This window comes from Dunckerocampus dactyliophorus, chromosome 7 (genome assembly GCF_027744805.1).
Source record: "Dunckerocampus dactyliophorus isolate RoL2022-P2 chromosome 7, RoL_Ddac_1.1, whole genome shotgun sequence".
Classification (NCBI taxonomy): Eukaryota; Metazoa; Chordata; class Actinopteri; order Syngnathiformes; family Syngnathidae; genus Dunckerocampus; species Dunckerocampus dactyliophorus.
The window spans coordinates 17440689-17457227 of record NC_072825.1 but is presented as its reverse complement, the minus strand read 5'-3'; the positions used below and the strand labels follow the sequence as shown (position 1 = coordinate 17457227).

General features: G+C 40.1%; 1 protein-coding gene across 1 annotated transcript in view; it reads right to left on the bottom strand.

The window, feature by feature from the left end:
* The window catches only part of dnah5 (dynein, axonemal, heavy chain 5), a 126125-nt gene that overhangs the window by 76415 nt on the left and 33171 nt on the right, over window positions 1-16539 (bottom strand). Inside the window, exons 32-40 of the mRNA XM_054781379.1 lie at window positions 15642-15789; window positions 15475-15567; window positions 13045-13244; window positions 12744-12897; window positions 12363-12526; window positions 12115-12271; window positions 10161-10373; window positions 8572-8796; window positions 7730-7902 (exon numbers count right to left, since the gene is read on the bottom strand). Of these exons, the coding sequence (XP_054637354.1) occupies window positions 7730-7902; window positions 8572-8796; window positions 10161-10373; window positions 12115-12271; window positions 12363-12526; window positions 12744-12897; window positions 13045-13244; window positions 15475-15567; window positions 15642-15789 (1527 nt within the window). The remainder of the gene's footprint in view (window positions 1-7729; window positions 7903-8571; window positions 8797-10160; window positions 10374-12114; window positions 12272-12362; window positions 12527-12743; window positions 12898-13044; window positions 13245-15474; window positions 15568-15641; window positions 15790-16539) is intronic.

Genomic DNA, 16539 nt, shown 5'->3' with positions numbered 1-16539 from the left:
GGAGCAATCTGTGTTTTTACTGCTAGACTAGTCTCTCAAACATATCCTTTAGAACAGTCGTTCCCAAACTTTTAGTCCCACACCCCTTCAAACATTTGACCTGCACACCTACCGGTAAAAATCATACACATTATCTTAATTAACTTGAAATACTGAACATAATTAATTGGTTAATACATTTTATAATAATTCCGGGCCAAAAATGTGTATTTTGTATCGTCACATTTTCATAAAGTTTCACATGAGCACTGATAACAGATAAGTAATCTTTTAGAAATATTGAACATAATTAATTGGTTAATAAATTTTATAGTAATTCCGGGCCAAAAATGTGTACAGTATTTTTGCATGGTCACAATTTGATAAATAAGTAATCATAAGTAATCGTCCTACATATCTTTTATACCAGTCTAATGTTGGCATCCTTCTGTTTGAATGGGTTGGATTTCAGCATCACTTTTTTGTCCACTCATGATGGCTATAGTTTAAGTCTGCATATTAATTTAATACCAAATTGAAGGGGAAAGTTTAAGAATCAGCATCTGAAGTACAAAAATACACGCAACCAACAATAAAGCCGAATTTTTGGGGGGGAATCCCCACTCACAGGTTTTCACCGCTGCGCCGTGTGAGGGTTAGTATATAAAATATAAACAAATCTTCCAAATTAAACACTCGCAATGCACAAAATAATAATCAAACTTAGTTATTTGTTCATATGATGCACACAGAGCAATGAACAACTTCATGGTCTGTCTCTTTTAGGCTCCGTTCTCCTTTGGCCATGAGGCGTTCAGGCGTGTTAGGCGATAATTGATTTAAATTTTTGTTTACGTACCCCCTATAACAACTGGCGTACATGTACCCCACTTTGGGAACATAGGCTTTAGGACAAATCTGGGGGAAAAAACAAACATCTTTTTTCTAAACATCACTGTCCTTTCTGCTTTCCATTTCTAAGTTTTCTCTTTTTCAAACCGGAGGCAGTGAGTGAGGGAGAGTGAAGGACAGACTAGTAGAGTGGAGAAAATGAAGACAACAAATCCAATCCTTGTAGCATGGAAAGAAGTCTGAGAAAAAAAAACGGATCTCTTTTGGCATATGAGGGCATGAGGGCAGCGTGCTACAAGTAACTCCCTCCCTGCTATTGTCACTTCTCATTGCTTTCTGCTTGTCTTTCCTCATCTTTTCTATTTTCCTCCTGTGTGTATGTCTGGCAGTGGTCCATTTCTGCATCTGCCCATGTGGAGCTCAACAAATGAATCCCTGTCACTCACACTGACGGACTGCTGTGGAAATTAGGTACTGTTCACATCAAGGTGTGACAGACTGGTTAGTAATAGACATAAAGTCCAATTTTTTGATTTGCATGAATGAATTGAACCTTGTGTCAAAATGTTTAACACAAATGGTGTCCTGTTTTTTAATACTATAACACATATATAGCCTTTTAAGCATTATATGCATTATTGGAAGTTAATTATTTTGAATATGTTTTGTCCTGCAAAAGCAGCAGTGTCCAAATTATTTTCCACCGAGGGCCACATAATAAAAACTGAAAGGATGGACCACTTTGAAATATGTAAACCAACACATGTATATATCCTAAGAAGGTAAATATATTTACATAAAAACCTGCATCTCAGCTTTGTGATATAGGTGAAAAAGCCTATTATTATAACTTTGGTCTTTGTTCTTTTTTTCTCCCATTTTTGTTGTTTTTATTTTTTTGTTTTCAAATATTTCAACTTTCTTCTTAAATAATCTTTGTAAATTTTCTTCTAATAATATGACTTTTTTTCTCACAATCACAATCACAATCACATTTCATCACATCACAATATTTGGACTCCATTCCCATAATATTATAACTTTTTCCCCAACCTAATTTTCCAATATTGCAACTTCATTTTGTTTAGTTTGTTTCTCATAATATTACAATTTCAAAAAAATATTTCAACTCTGCGTTACTAAAATGCCATTTTTCCTCATATCATATATATGAGTATATTCTCATAAAATTGCAACATTTTTTTTCTTTAGAATGTTTTTTCTCTTAATATTTGTTCTCGCAAAATTGCTTTTTTTTCATTTCTACTGTTGTCTTTTTTTATTTTCCAACTAACTACTTTCTTTTTGTAAGTTTTCTTCTCATAATTATAATTATGACTTTATTTCCATAATATTTTCACTATTATTCTTGAAAGATTAAAACTTTTTCCACAACCTAATATTCCAAAAATTACAACTTTATTCACTGATTTGTTTGTTTTTCATAATAGTACAACCTTTAAAAAAATAACTTCATTTTCTTTAATATTTCAATTTTACGCTACTAAAATGATATTGTGATTTTATTCTTATAAAATTAAAACTTTGTTTCATTAAATTACAACTTTTTTGTCATAATATTTTCACTTTAGTCTTGTTAAATTGCAGTTTTAGAGTGTGCCGTGGGCCAATAAAAATGGCTACAAATAGCCACCAGGCCGCACTTTGGACACCCCTGATCTTACGCCCCGGTCACATTGCCCGAACTTTGCTGTAGCGTTCCTGGAGCGGTGAAAAAAAATTCATCACCGCTCGTAACCGCGCACCACCGTTTAACAGAAGTTGGCCCCCGTTAAGGCAACGCCGTATACGCTCGGCCACCGCTGATGGTCCCTCCTACCACTCCGAAAGTTTTGAGCTGCACAAAATATTGCGAGCGGCGAGGAGCGGGCAACTTTCCGCCACGGCAAAGTTCATCACCGCTCCAACAACGCCCAGTCAAAGTTTGGCGCCGCTAGACGCAAGTTCGTGGACGCTTGGGTCCGCTAGGCCAACACAGAAATCTTGAACGCTGGACCACTGCTGCTTCGCCAGCTTTGCCCGGGCGGTGATTAAATGTTGCACAAACTTTGGTGGAGCGGTTGTAAGCGTTTTACGAGCGGACACGGGATTGCTGGAACGGTGTCAGGCGTTGAAGCAGCGATCCATTGCGGTGATGAAGTTTGGTTTGGCGTTGGTATGGCGGTGTCGGAGGGGGGCCAGAATTTGGCTATAAATACGGGGAGAAATGGGCCAGGAGCCCATTTGGAATAACCGTTGAGTGCAGACCTCAGTTATATCAAATTTGCCCAAAGTTACAGTAAAACTGTACTACCATGGATGCTGAGAGACTTGCTACGATTGGTGCACTCGTCCAGCAGCAGAATCAGAACCTCCTCAGATTGCAACGAGATGTTGACAGAAGGAGAAGAGAGAGAAGAAGGAGAGACAGAGTTGTGTGGGTCAGACAGTGGATACTCAGAAGGCCTGAACATGGACTGTATGACAAGCTGATGGTGGAGCTGAGGGATGAGGATCCACGAGCCTTCCAGCACTTCATGAGGATGCCACCAGCCCGCATGCGCAGAACGCCGCTCTATCAACGCTCGCGTCACCACTAAACCAACGTTCGCTACTGTTAAACCAACGCTAAATCAACGTCGGATTCAGCAATGCACCGCTAGGACAACGCCCATGTTTTCGATTGTTTGAATGATGAATGAATTTTTTCACCGCTCCAGGAACGCTACAGCAAAGTTCGGGCGGTGTGACCGGGCCTTTATGGCCATTTCTGTTGTAAGCATATGTCATTTGTTGACGCAGGACGACGCCACATAAACTCTCTCCATTGGGTAGGACCGCTGCTGTATCCATGGATTGCTATGTAACGCTATAATGTACTAACCTGTCTTCTCATTCACAATTCACAACTCATTTATAATAAAATTGCAATTTGTTTTGTTTGTCTCCTATAATATTAACAAACTGGACATGTACAGTAAGATGCAGAGTGTACCTATCAAGATGTAAATGTTTGTCACATACTAAATAATACTATCATTTGAAAGGTTTTAGTCTTATTTCTTTAGATCCAGAAGAATAAATGCAATCATGTGGAAAAATGAGGACACCAATGGGTAACATTTGTGGCGCCCCCTATGGACAGTGTTTAAAATGCTGTGGAAGACATGCTAGTATACATGTACTGTACTTGAGATGAGATATTCTCAAAGTGGATTGGCTGTCGGAGAGGCTCCAGCATACCCCCGCAACCCTAGTGAGGGTAAGCTGCAAAGAAAATGGATGGCTGTCGGAGTATGTGCAAATACAAGACCAAGAGGTGAAACTGGGTGAGATTTTTTTTAATCAGAAAGCCCTGCTTTCTAAAACATGCTGCAAAGCCAAAGTAGCAAGGCAGTTTTCTGGGTGAAACGTGTGGAGTGACTATGCGGCGTAACTGTTTTACTGAAGGGGTCAGTTAAAAGTTGATGTTATTTTTTTTTTTTTTATTTAGACAAAAGTAAACATATACAACAAACGTGGCATCAATATCCAGTAAATTGTCAGGATAAAATACTTGTAGTGCCACAGCAGGCTGCTTTAAAACATAAAGCGAAAGTCCATCCATCCATCCACTCTCTATGCCACTTATCCTCATTAGGGTCGCGGGGGTATGCTGGAACCTATCCCAGCTGACTTATGAGCGAGAGGCGGGGTACACCCTGGACTGGTTGCCAGCCTATCTAAAGCGAAAGTCAAATAAGGAAGTTTAAGTATACCTAATTAGCAATATCAATGGTAAACAAGAAAATACATTGAATATAAAATGATAAACTAGGTGTTTTCTACAAGATTCAGATGGTTAATTGGATTAGACCATGGCTATATAATAAAGAAAGCTACATTGTGGAATCCTCCGTCTGTTTGAAACCACTCATATACAAAATAGAACAGAATGGAAGTTCTTAGTTCTCAGGTTTTGGACAGGTGCGATACTACAGTGTGCACGTCTGATGCCGCTCACAGAGGTATGCTCAGATACTTCATTCATTTAAAAAAAAATAAAAAATAGAGGGAACATTGATGCTCAAAATTCACAGACATGTAATTACCACGTGGGTAAAAACCCACGAAAAGCAGCAGGGCCAGACAACATCTCAGGACGTGCACTTCGGGTTTGCTCATCAGAGCTAGCTGATGTGCTTGCTGACATATTTAACCTGTCGCTTGCACAAGCATCTGTACCGACCTGCTTTAAGTCCACCACCATAGTGCCCGTACCCAAGAAGAGCAACGTGACCTGCTTGAATGACTATCGCCCTATAGCACTCACTCCTATTGTTATGAAGTGCTTTGAAAGAATAGTCATGACCCACATCAAAAAGAGCATCCCGGCGGCAACTGTGGACCCTCTACAGTTTGCATATCGCCAGAACCGGTCCACGGATGATGCAGTCAACACTGCCATCCACACAGCCCTTTCTCACCTACAGGGCCAGGACACATACGTCAGAATGCTATTTATAGACTATAGCTCTGCTTTTAATACAGTCTGCCCCAACAAACTCACAAATAAGTTCCTCACACTTGGCCTGTCTCCCTCCCTCTGTAACTGGGTGTTTAACTTTCTCACAGGCAGACCCCAGTCAGTCAGAGTCCACAACCGCACATCCAGCTCAAGAATTGTGAGCACTGGGACCCCACAGGGGTGTGTGCTGAGTCCGCTCCTCTACACGCTCTTCACCTATGATTGCGTGGCCTCCCAGAACAACACCAGCATCATTAAATTTGCGGATGACACTACAGTCATCGGACTGATCACTGGTGGTGTTGAAACATCATACAGAAGAGAGGTGGCGGACCTCATAGCTTGGTGTCGTGATAACAATCTCCTTCTCAATACAGAGAAGACTAAAGAGATGATCATCGACCCAAGAACAAGGGAAAAGGAGCCACATAGACCCCTGTTTATTGATGAGACTGAGGTGGAGAGGGTGAAAACCTTCAAGTTCCTTGGCACACACATCAGCGAGGACCTCACCTGGTCTCACAACACCCAACAAATTATTAAGAAGTCCCAAAGGAGACTGTACTTCCTGAGAAGACTGAGGAAATTTGGCATGTCCACCACAATCCTGAGTTGCTTCTACAGATGCACTATCGAAAGTGTCCTTCCCGCCTCCATCACTGTTTGGTACGGTAACTGTACAACACGTGATAGGAAGGCACTCCAGCGGGTGATCAAGACCTCACAGAACATTGTTGGGGCAGCCCTCCCCTCACTGCAAGACATTTATAAAACTAGAGTCCTACGCAGAACACACAACCTCATCAAGGACAGCACACATCCACAACACTCATTATTCACACTCCTACCGTCAGGCAGACGCTACAGGAGTTTGAAGTCCAGGACCACAAGGCTGGCAAACAGCTTTTACCCACAGGCCATCAGGCTTCTCAACGAAGCACTCGCACACGCCGCACGGAACACACGCACACACTCATAGCACTTTATTTATTTATTTATTTATTTGTATTATTTACTTGTATTAATGTCTCTTCTGTTGTTGTTGCTTAATTTATTGGTATTTATGTTTATGTGTTTATGTTTCTTATGTTCTTATTCTTTCTTGTGTTTTCTTTCTTTTCTTGGGAGAATGAACAGTATAAGATTTTCATTGCATGGTATAACTGCTGTTTTACCATGCACATGACAATAAAACTCTCTTGAATCTTGAATCTTGAATTACGTAAAGTTACAGTGGGCCTTCGTAGAGCACATTAAGCTGTGTGAGAAATTTTAAGTAAATGCCACTTATGGGGTCAAACTTTGGCGTGCCACCTTAACAGTGCCAACATGTGGTGTATTTCACAGAAAAATAAAGCTCAGGCCACACAGTAGGGGTGCAAGGTTGTTGTTTTTTTAACTTTTGTGTGCAGTGGTTCAGGAAAACAAATTCATATACAGTTATGTGAAAAAATTGGACACCCCACAGGGTCCTAATAAACTGATATATTGTAGATTGATAGATGCAGTATATAGTCTCGTTGGTTGAAGTAATTACTACAAGAGACGATCTAAGGCAATCTAAGGCATTGATTTACAACAATCGATCTTGCAACTCACATGGATCCCTTATGTTGTTGTCAGTGGAACTACCTTTCAGTCACACTTTAAAAAGAAGGATTCAGGTGTGCGCCACATATTGATTGACATCTTTGACACCAGCCTAAATTATATAAAGGATAAACAACCTGGGACTGCTATGACATTATACAGTTTAGATGTTAAATCACTCTGTATTTTTTTGTTCTTTATCACTGGGGACTAATGTGAATGATACCTTTTTGTAAACATCTATCTCTAAAGTGAATGCAAAAGGATAAAATGAGAGGTACAGTGGATTTTAGTGAGATTTTTTTTCTGGCGTTATGAATCCCACTATCGATCAAAATTATGTGGGTGGACTGATTTTGTGTGTGTGTGTGTGTGTGTATTGTATGTGACAAAGTAGATAACAAACGAAAATGTCTATTCCGGCGATCAAATCAAGTAATATGCAGTCATGGAAAAATGATCAGTTTCTTGTTCATTTTAATGCCTGATACAACTAAAGGTACCTTTGTTTGGACAAAAATAGCTCATAAGAGTTCAATTTTGTGGCAGTACAATGCTATAGCTATTCATATAAGAACTAAAGTGAATTTGGTTATCAAGAAAACCATGGAAGTTGCTAGATATCAGTTCTTAAATTAAACTCGTATGTGCTATATTTGTTATACAAAGTACCTTTAGTTGTACCAGACATTAAAATAGACCAAGAAACTGAAGAAACAAGGGTAGTCTCATAATTTTTTCCATGACTGTATTTTTTAAAGTTATTGACATTTTAAATGTGACCTCTGTATTTAACTTTACCTGTCAGTCAACGGCGTGATGACAAGCCTTTCAGTGCAGCCCAAAAATTCATTCTGGTAGACAAAGCCCACGTCTGTGATGTTGATCATCATTTTGTCTGTGTCCTCATTGAAGTAGAAACGACATTGCTTCAACCACTCAAAGTCTCCAGGGCTTTTGACATGCAGTCGGCACTGGATGACGAAAGTGGCAGACGACGAAAGAGGATTTAATAAGGATGGCGAGAAAAAGGGAAGTGAAAAATGCGAATAGGGAGGGCAGGTTAGGATTTACAAGGGGGTATTGGTTGACATGAAAGTTACATTGACAATGTGGGAGGAAGGTGAGAGGATGATGAAAGAGAGGAGGTTAGAAGCAAAAAATAGAAAATTAGGTGTAAGTGATTTTAAGCAGACGGGAAAGGGAGTGTGAAAAAGATGCAAGTCGAGGAGATAATTAAAATGAGTTAATGGATTACAGTGAACAGTGGCAGCAGGAGGGGTGATTATTAGGATGAGTCAGGAAGAAAAACAGTCCAATATGACCTAACGGAACACAGACAGAGAGCTAACAAGGATAAGAAAATGAGTAAACTTGAAGAGATAAAAGTAGATAAATGCACTTCCTGTTAACCTTGACAACAAGCAATGTAGTTAACGTGTCCATTAGGCAGCTTTTCAAAACATATTCTTTGTAGTTTACGGTATGCTGACAGCCTTCGCCTTTGCTCCTCGTACAGAGTGTGTTTTAACATAAGCAACAAATTGGATATAAGCTCCAGCTAAAATGATAGCTTTAGTAGTCCTTCAGCATACATGGCAAGAATATTGTGTCCTGCTCAAATTTTCCAATTTCCTACTCACCAGGTCATCAAATATGTCCCTCTGGTGAACATGGATAGTGATGAGAGTCTCGTACTTGGTTCTGTCCACGGCACTGAGGTCCCTTGTGGTCATATCAATCAGAGTGTTGAGCAGATCTAAGAAGATTTGGTTGGTTTTCGCCATAATTCGACGATCATATCGAGCATTAGACAGGGCTTCCTCAGAGTCCCTCGTCCATATCATCTGGATACCGAGCAAGCCCACCTAAAAGAAGCGCCAACATGTCATGGTCAAGTTCTGAGTTTTTTTGTTTTTTTTTTACTATTTTGTTAGTTTTGAGTTTATGTTGTCACTTTGTGTCTGCTGCTTCCCTCTGATGCCATTATTCACCTGAAACAGCTGTGTTTCAACCACGTGAACTAAGCTACGTTCACACTGCAGGGAATGATGCCCAATTTGGATTCTTTGTTAAAATATGATTTTTTTATGTGGTTGTTAATATTACCAAAAAATGCGTGCGTGCGCAACAGCACGACGTCACATGCATTTACGTGTGTTTATGGAAGTAAAGAGTCCTGCATTGTGTGCTCACCTTAATACGTTTGTGGCAATTTTGCGCAATTTTTCTCATGGTTTACATAGTCTTGCCTTTGCAATGTATTGAAAGCTGTGTTTTGTACACTTGTGTAACAATAACAAATAAACCATACATTTGATAAATATTGCTCATGTGTTGTTTATACATGAGTAGCTATTATATTATATTATCTTATATTATCATCTTGGCACCAATATTAGGTTGAGCCCTAAGACTCTTACTTTGAAGGCAAGCCGACTTTCAGTATTTTTCCAAATTATAACAGCTTCTGCTGAGCAAAATATTTTCAACCAAAAACATTTTTATTTTATTGTGTTGTTCATAAATCGCTTGCTTGTTTTAGTTTGTAAAACATTTAGCTTCATTTGTTGCAGAATACAATTTGAACATTTTTAAGTTAAGCGTGTCTGGTGGAAGTCTGGTTAAGTAGTTCCAGTATCCCGCATAGGGCCCGAGGTTAATTTTGCTGTAAAGCTGGAAACTATGTTAAATATTGCTTAGTTTAATTCATAATATATTTAACAAAAATATTTTTGTTTAATTTCTTTTCTTAATTTGTTAAATCGTTTCGCTATCAATTTTTTCTCTAAACCGGAAGTCAGCAAAATGAGGAATTGTGGGATATATTGGCGCTGACCAGTGACGTCAACCACACAGTTAACTTTGACGGTGCCGTTAACCACCTTAATTTATGCATGTTTGCTCTGATTTCACTTGACGTCTCGCTATGACTGTGCTTGTTTGTCCCCCATCTGTTTGAACCTGTTTGCATCTGTTTGAACGCGATGTCACGTGCAACCCAGCAATTGTGTCTTATACTGCATACCAGAGTGTACAGTATACGTATACATAGTGTTTTCCCATTTGGTTTGTCAAGCCCTAGTTGGATTTCGCTGTCTTGTCTGACTACTTGCTTGTTCCCTGAATTTTTATCAAAAAGTCAGAAGGCATCTTTGTCTTAAAATGTTGTGAGTGAGTCCAAGAATGAATATATATAATATATAAATATGTCTGGTTTTGTCCAACCTACCTGAGCAGGAAAGGAGTTGACAAAGTCAATAAGTTGGAAGCCAGAATCCTGGATGGCTAGGACAGCCATTCGGATGATCATGTGCAAAGACCTCTGGGATTCCTTCAATAAGGCGTTGAGCCACACCTCAACATTCCCTTCTGCTGTGACTGGACGATCCAATTCCATAGTTTCACCCTCTCGGGATGATACAGCCAGGATGCGGTCATACATCTGCAAGTGTTTTATTGATAAATTCTTTGTTATCAGGTAATTTCTTTACATTTCTAGATTGTCCTTTTTGTTTTTGTTTTCTTTTTTTTGTCCTGTCCAGCCATTAGGGCTGATAGTATAGATAGTCTTGTTGATCTAAATGCCCTTACATGCTCAAAAGATTTGCTCTGCCAGGGAAAAGTGTGAGATACACTTCCCTAGTTATACAGAATTTATTTCACTTTGATGCTTTGTTGTTATGCAAATTTGGAGCGGACGGACCGGAGTAGAAGGGGATAGAGTAGAAGAGAAAACAAAACAGAGAGGGGAGTACGGGGATAAGAGGGGACAAAAAAGAGAGCGACGAAGACAACGACAACAACAACAGTTGTGACAACAATAACAAAACGACAGAAACAAACAGGACTGCATCAGCAAATGTCTGTGACGGCTATAAAGATCCTGACGGAAAAGACAAAATAATATCAACAATCACAATGATAATACTGGATTTAAACAGTCATACATATTAGTCATAATAGTAGTAATGAAATTATTTACTATGATAGAATGACAATAACTGTAATGCACACAATTGTAAAAACTATAATCATATTGCTGACATCACTGTCACTGTAATAAAACCAACAACATAATAACACCTTGGTTAACTCAGTGACTTATGTGGGGAAGGTCGTATGTACTGTGAGTGTGCATACTGTATGTACGTGTGTACAGGTATCTGTGTATGTGTGCAAGTCTTCATGTATATAAAGGTGTGCAAATGTGTGAGCGTGTAATTGTCAATGAGAATGCATGAAAGGAGAGGGACTGCCTTCCACCACCCAGCAAGCTCCGCCCCACACAGCCTGGCCGAGCCCACACCGCCAGAAAGCCACCAGGCCCACAGGGGCAGGTAGCACAAACATCATCCCCCCAAGAGCCAGCCCACAGAGCCCTCTCCCCCGGGAAGACCAGCAAGGGGCCGCAGAGAGGCAATCCCAATCAGAAACAGGGCGCCGCAGGCCGTAGGACAGCCAACCCCCGAGACCAACGAGAGATCACACCCCACAAGGGCAGACGTGCACCGGGGGCCACACACTAGCAGGCCAAGAGACGCCCCGGCAACCGGAAAGGAGCCCGCCCGCGACGGAAACGCCAGTCCCCCCGCCAACCCCAACCCCAAGGGAATGGAGCCCGGCCCGTCTCGGGCCACTCCATGCCCAACCCCCGACACAGGTTCTTTATTGAGTTTTAGTGGGTCAGCTAAGTATTTTCCGGGTTTATTGCAATGCTCAAACTTCTCGCAGTCTCTGCAGTTGGAACTGAATTTTCTTATCGGTAATTTCTTTTAAGTCCAATTTCTACTTGTTAAAAGGTAGTCAATACGAGAGTGAGTGTGGTGCACTGGTGAGAAATAAGTATATTCCCTGTAAGTAGGGCGATAAGAGCGCCAAGCATCACAAAGACCAAAATCATTCATGTATTTCTTCAGTATCGCTGTTCAAGGGCTTACTAGGTCAGGACCATCAAAGGGGACAAACAGGGGTGTGTGAGTGATAGGAAGAAAAGGTCTGACTTACTTAGGGAGAAATTGGTTGGCACCACCTGTTGATTTACAGTACATGTATAAATCTCTAGACCCTGAATATAAGATGACTCATCTTTTTCAGACTTTAGGGAAAAAAATACCATCTTATATTTGGGTCAATGTTATATTTCTAGGGGTGCTACCAAATTGTCATGGAACAATTTGTCATACCTTGTCATGGAACTGGACAGATTTAATGTTATCAAAGACATTGAGCAGGTGCGCTTGGATGGTGTGGGAGTCCGATGCCTGGCCCAAGATCTCAAGCAGGGCAGGGTCAGAAACAAAGAAGAATCGAGGAAACATCAGACGCTTCTTCTCCAAATAGCTGTCATAGCACAAATGAAACACACGATATATACATGTCCATATTTAAAATCCCAATATTGTTTGAAAGTGCTTGTGAATATTGTTCTTACCCAGTTAGAGATTTCTGGCAGATCTCCAGTTGCTCAAGCAGGTGAGGAAGCAATTGTCCCATTGTCTCATCACCAACACATGACTGGATCACATTGGGCATATCATGGGCTCGTGTCATGATCTTCACCCAAGATTTGTCAATGTTGGAGAAACGCTTTGCTTCCTAAACATTGAATAAATCATTTTAATCACCATGCAATGAAAAGAAGGTTTTTCATACTGTGTGAACAAAATTTACACTTTCAATTGTGGGACTTCTAATACACTTGTCATTTAGAGTATATTCACAGTTAATTAGATTAGTTTAGTTTAGAGTTGTATATGCAGCTTTTGTTACAGTGCAGGTTTATTGTGGGAATGTGAGTATCAAACTGTTCTACCTTGGGTAGCTGTTTAGCTATGTCTCCCCCCACAAATACTGCCTCCAGGTAAATCCAAAGGTTCTGCACAGTCATCCAGTTTTCTATGATATCAGTGGTGTTGGATAGATTCAGAACCCATTTCTGAATCTGGGCTTTAAATGGGCTGTTGTACCTGGGCAGGGGGAAACGTCATGGTTATATACAATCCAACAAAGTATATAGTGAAAGTGTTGATCATTTTTGAGAAGCAAAACACGGTCTTCCGCTTTTCCGATTTTGGATTCCCTGGATGTTCTAATAGCCTTCGATCATGACATACCTGTTACTCATAAGAGATCCTAAAACCATGAGACTATCCTCCATGCTGGAAATGATCTCTGATGTGCTGTCTCCTCTCAGTAAGAGCTCCCCACGGGTCTTAAAGTTGGCAAATGTAAAAGTCTTGTTGTCCCACTCCGCAATCACTTGCTTGAGCTTCTGCTCAATATCCCGCTCTTTCACTGCACTGATGCAAATATCCTGCAAAGGACAACCCAAAATGTCTATGAAATCATACAGTACTTTTCACATTCTTCTGGGCAAGTTTGTGCTATACATACATTTAATTCCATAACCCCCACATATTTGTCTTTACATCCATCCCTTTCCCACATATCCAATCTGTCACGTTCTGTGGTGAATAGTAATGCGCTGATCAATACTGAAATATTGATGCTTCCATTACCAGGTCATTGTGCTCTAAAATCAATTCTAATATCAAAATATCAATACTTTTGATACTTCAGTCAATTCTAATAATGTATATCATGAACAGGAACACAGTGGAAAGCAACTAAATTACTGAGATCTTGTCTAAATGATATGCTATTGGTGAGAACTACTTTTTCTCCTGACTGTTGAAACAAAACGGAGCCATGTGTGGAGCTATTTAAGCTCCACAAACAGCCAAGACGCTGTTTGCAATTTTTGTCAACAAACAGAAAGGAGTTGTGGCAACACAACAAACCTTGTTTAACACTTCAGGTTGAACCACAATAGTGAATACATCATTTGAGAGACGAACAGAAGAGGAGATCAGTCAGAGCACAATGTCAGGTGCCGCTAGGGCAGTGGTTCTCAATTATTTTCTCTGGGGGACAGAAATGTTTTTCGTGCCTCCTGATTTGAAATAATATTGACAAACTGATAATATCTATTTATTTATCTGTACTGTAAAGACTGAACTCGAAACTGAAACCAGCAAAATGCAACAAAATGGAAAGCAGTGAAGCATACAAGCATATTCAAATTGCATGCCGAGTACGACAAATTCATACATGTTGGCATGTCTGCACTAATATTGAAAGTCCTCCCTGTCTCTCACGCCACGCACTATTTGAGAAGCACTGTGCTAGGAGAAGGTAGACATCTCTGGCAGAGGACTTCGGTGCTGCCGTCAGGCACTATTCAGTTGAAAAAAGGATGAAAATGTGTCGCAAAGCACAGTTGCTATTAGAGTTCTTCAAACTACCGTAAATCACGGTGTATAAACCGCACCCGTGTATTAACCGCAGCCCTATTTTCAGGCTTACGGCGGGGGAAAAAAAAGATTTTAGTTCAAAAATGCTTGCCAACTCTTTCATCTCAAATCAACATGCGTAAAGGTACTAAGCAATTTCAAAAAGAAGAAGAAAGGAGAAATCTGCCATCCATCAATTCATCTGCAATGGAATTCATGAAGCGCATTTTAGAATAGCCATCTGTGGGTCAGACAGTTGCTTTGACTTTAGTGCCCTCCGCTGTAAAGTTGCTGAAAATACTTGTGTATGCAATTCCTTTCTAACTTATCTGACTGCTGTGTGTTTCACACAGTGAAACGATCTCTAAATACACTGAAGCTAACCTAAGCTACCATTAAAACATTGCAGATGATGTAAAATACAATACAACGTTGGAGTTTATTCAAATTCACACTTCTTCTTTTTGAAATTGCTTAGTACCTTTACGCATGTTGATTGGAGATGAAAGAGTCGGCAAGCATTTATGAACTAAACTTTTTTTTTCCCCCGCCGTGAGCCTGAGAATGGGGATGTGGTTAATACACGGGTAATAATAATAATAAAGCAATAATAATACACGGTAAAAATATGTGATATACAGTATGTGATAATATGCTATGTGAGCAAAATGTGGAAAGAACATGAACCAATCTTTCCAGCCCTGAGCAAACTAGCAGTGAGATACCTAGGAATTACTGCCACTTTGATACCAGCAGATAATCTTTTCAAAGGCAGGAGAAGTTCTGACCAAAATACAGACTAAAGGAGAAGACCATAAATATAATTTTGTTCCTCAACAAAAACTTGTGAATGAGGAATGTGTTAATGTTGGATGTTTTTGTTGAAGTGTTATTGTTCAGCATTGTTCACATGTTCAGTATGTTCACGTAACCATGATTTGTGAATTCTTTTTCATTATTATCGTAGTTCTTAATAATTAATTTCAATGGTTTTGTTATTTTACAAATTTTCTTTTTTAATAGTTTAAAACACAATTTTCACATATTTGATATGATTTAGTCCTCTGTTTTTTTTGTTTTACCTTACTTCATAAACCTTTTTATCTTGATTAACTAACCTAACATACTGTGCATGTCGGGACACCCGGAGAGAACCCCAAGCATACACTCACCTTGCTGTGAGGCAGCAGCTTCCCTTTTTTACACCATGAATGTATTCATCTACCTTGGATCAGACTAGTAAATCCTTACCTCAATCTCCTCTTTGTACTTGAGAAGAGGAGCCTCCATAATGCTGCGCAGCTTGAAGGTATCAGTCTCAACCTCAAAGGTATGTCCTGTCACCTGTTCACATAACCAGGCAGATGGCCAACATTAGCAAGTCTAATGGGAATACTGCATTACATTTTCTCGCTGACCTCTGTAATTCTCTTCCAGTGGCGCATCATCATGGCTTTGTTGGCCATTAGCTCCAAAAGAGGACAGCACTCATTGAATTCATCAATTATTTTCTTCAGCTCCAGAAATGCTTCCCATTCCTTGAGAGCTCGAGGTAGCTTGCGACATCTGCAGATCAAAATTAAGACAAACATTAGTATGCTATTTGCAGGGTGTGCGTGTTTCTGAACTGTATTGTCTGATATATAGTAGGGGTTTCATCAGACACTACCCGAGATAGGGTCTATGAGAACGATATGAGATTTTAGTATTTACTCATCCATCCATCCATCTTCTATTGCTTTTCCAAGGTCGAGTCGTGGGGACAGCTTCCTAAGCAGGGAAGCCCAGACTTGCCTCTCCCCGGCCACTTTTCGAGGCCTTCTACCAGTCAGACGTGCCATTTTCATTTGTTGTGTGATTAATTAGGCCACACGGTGGACTAATGGTTAGCATGTTGCCCACACAGTCAGGAGATCGAGAATATATGGGTTCTCATCTCTGTTTGGGCATCTGTGTGGAGTTTGCATGTTCTCCCTGTGTGTGCATGGGTTTTCTTCCGGTGCTCTGGTTTCCTCCCACATTCCAAAAATATTCATGTTAGGTTAACTGGATACTCTAAATTGTTCATAGGTATGAATGTGAGTGTGAATGGTTGTTTGTCTATATGTGCCCTGCGACTGTCTAGCGACCACTTCAGGGTGTACAATGCCTCTCACCCAAAGCCAGCTGGGATAGGTTCCATAGCAGCATAGAAAATGGATGGATGGAGGGTGTAATTCATTAATTTATTATCGTTCCAGGCCTAGTGTCCATGAGTCAATTTTTTTTTCTGAACAAGATTCTTGTCACATTTTAATCTCACAAGACACAAGATCT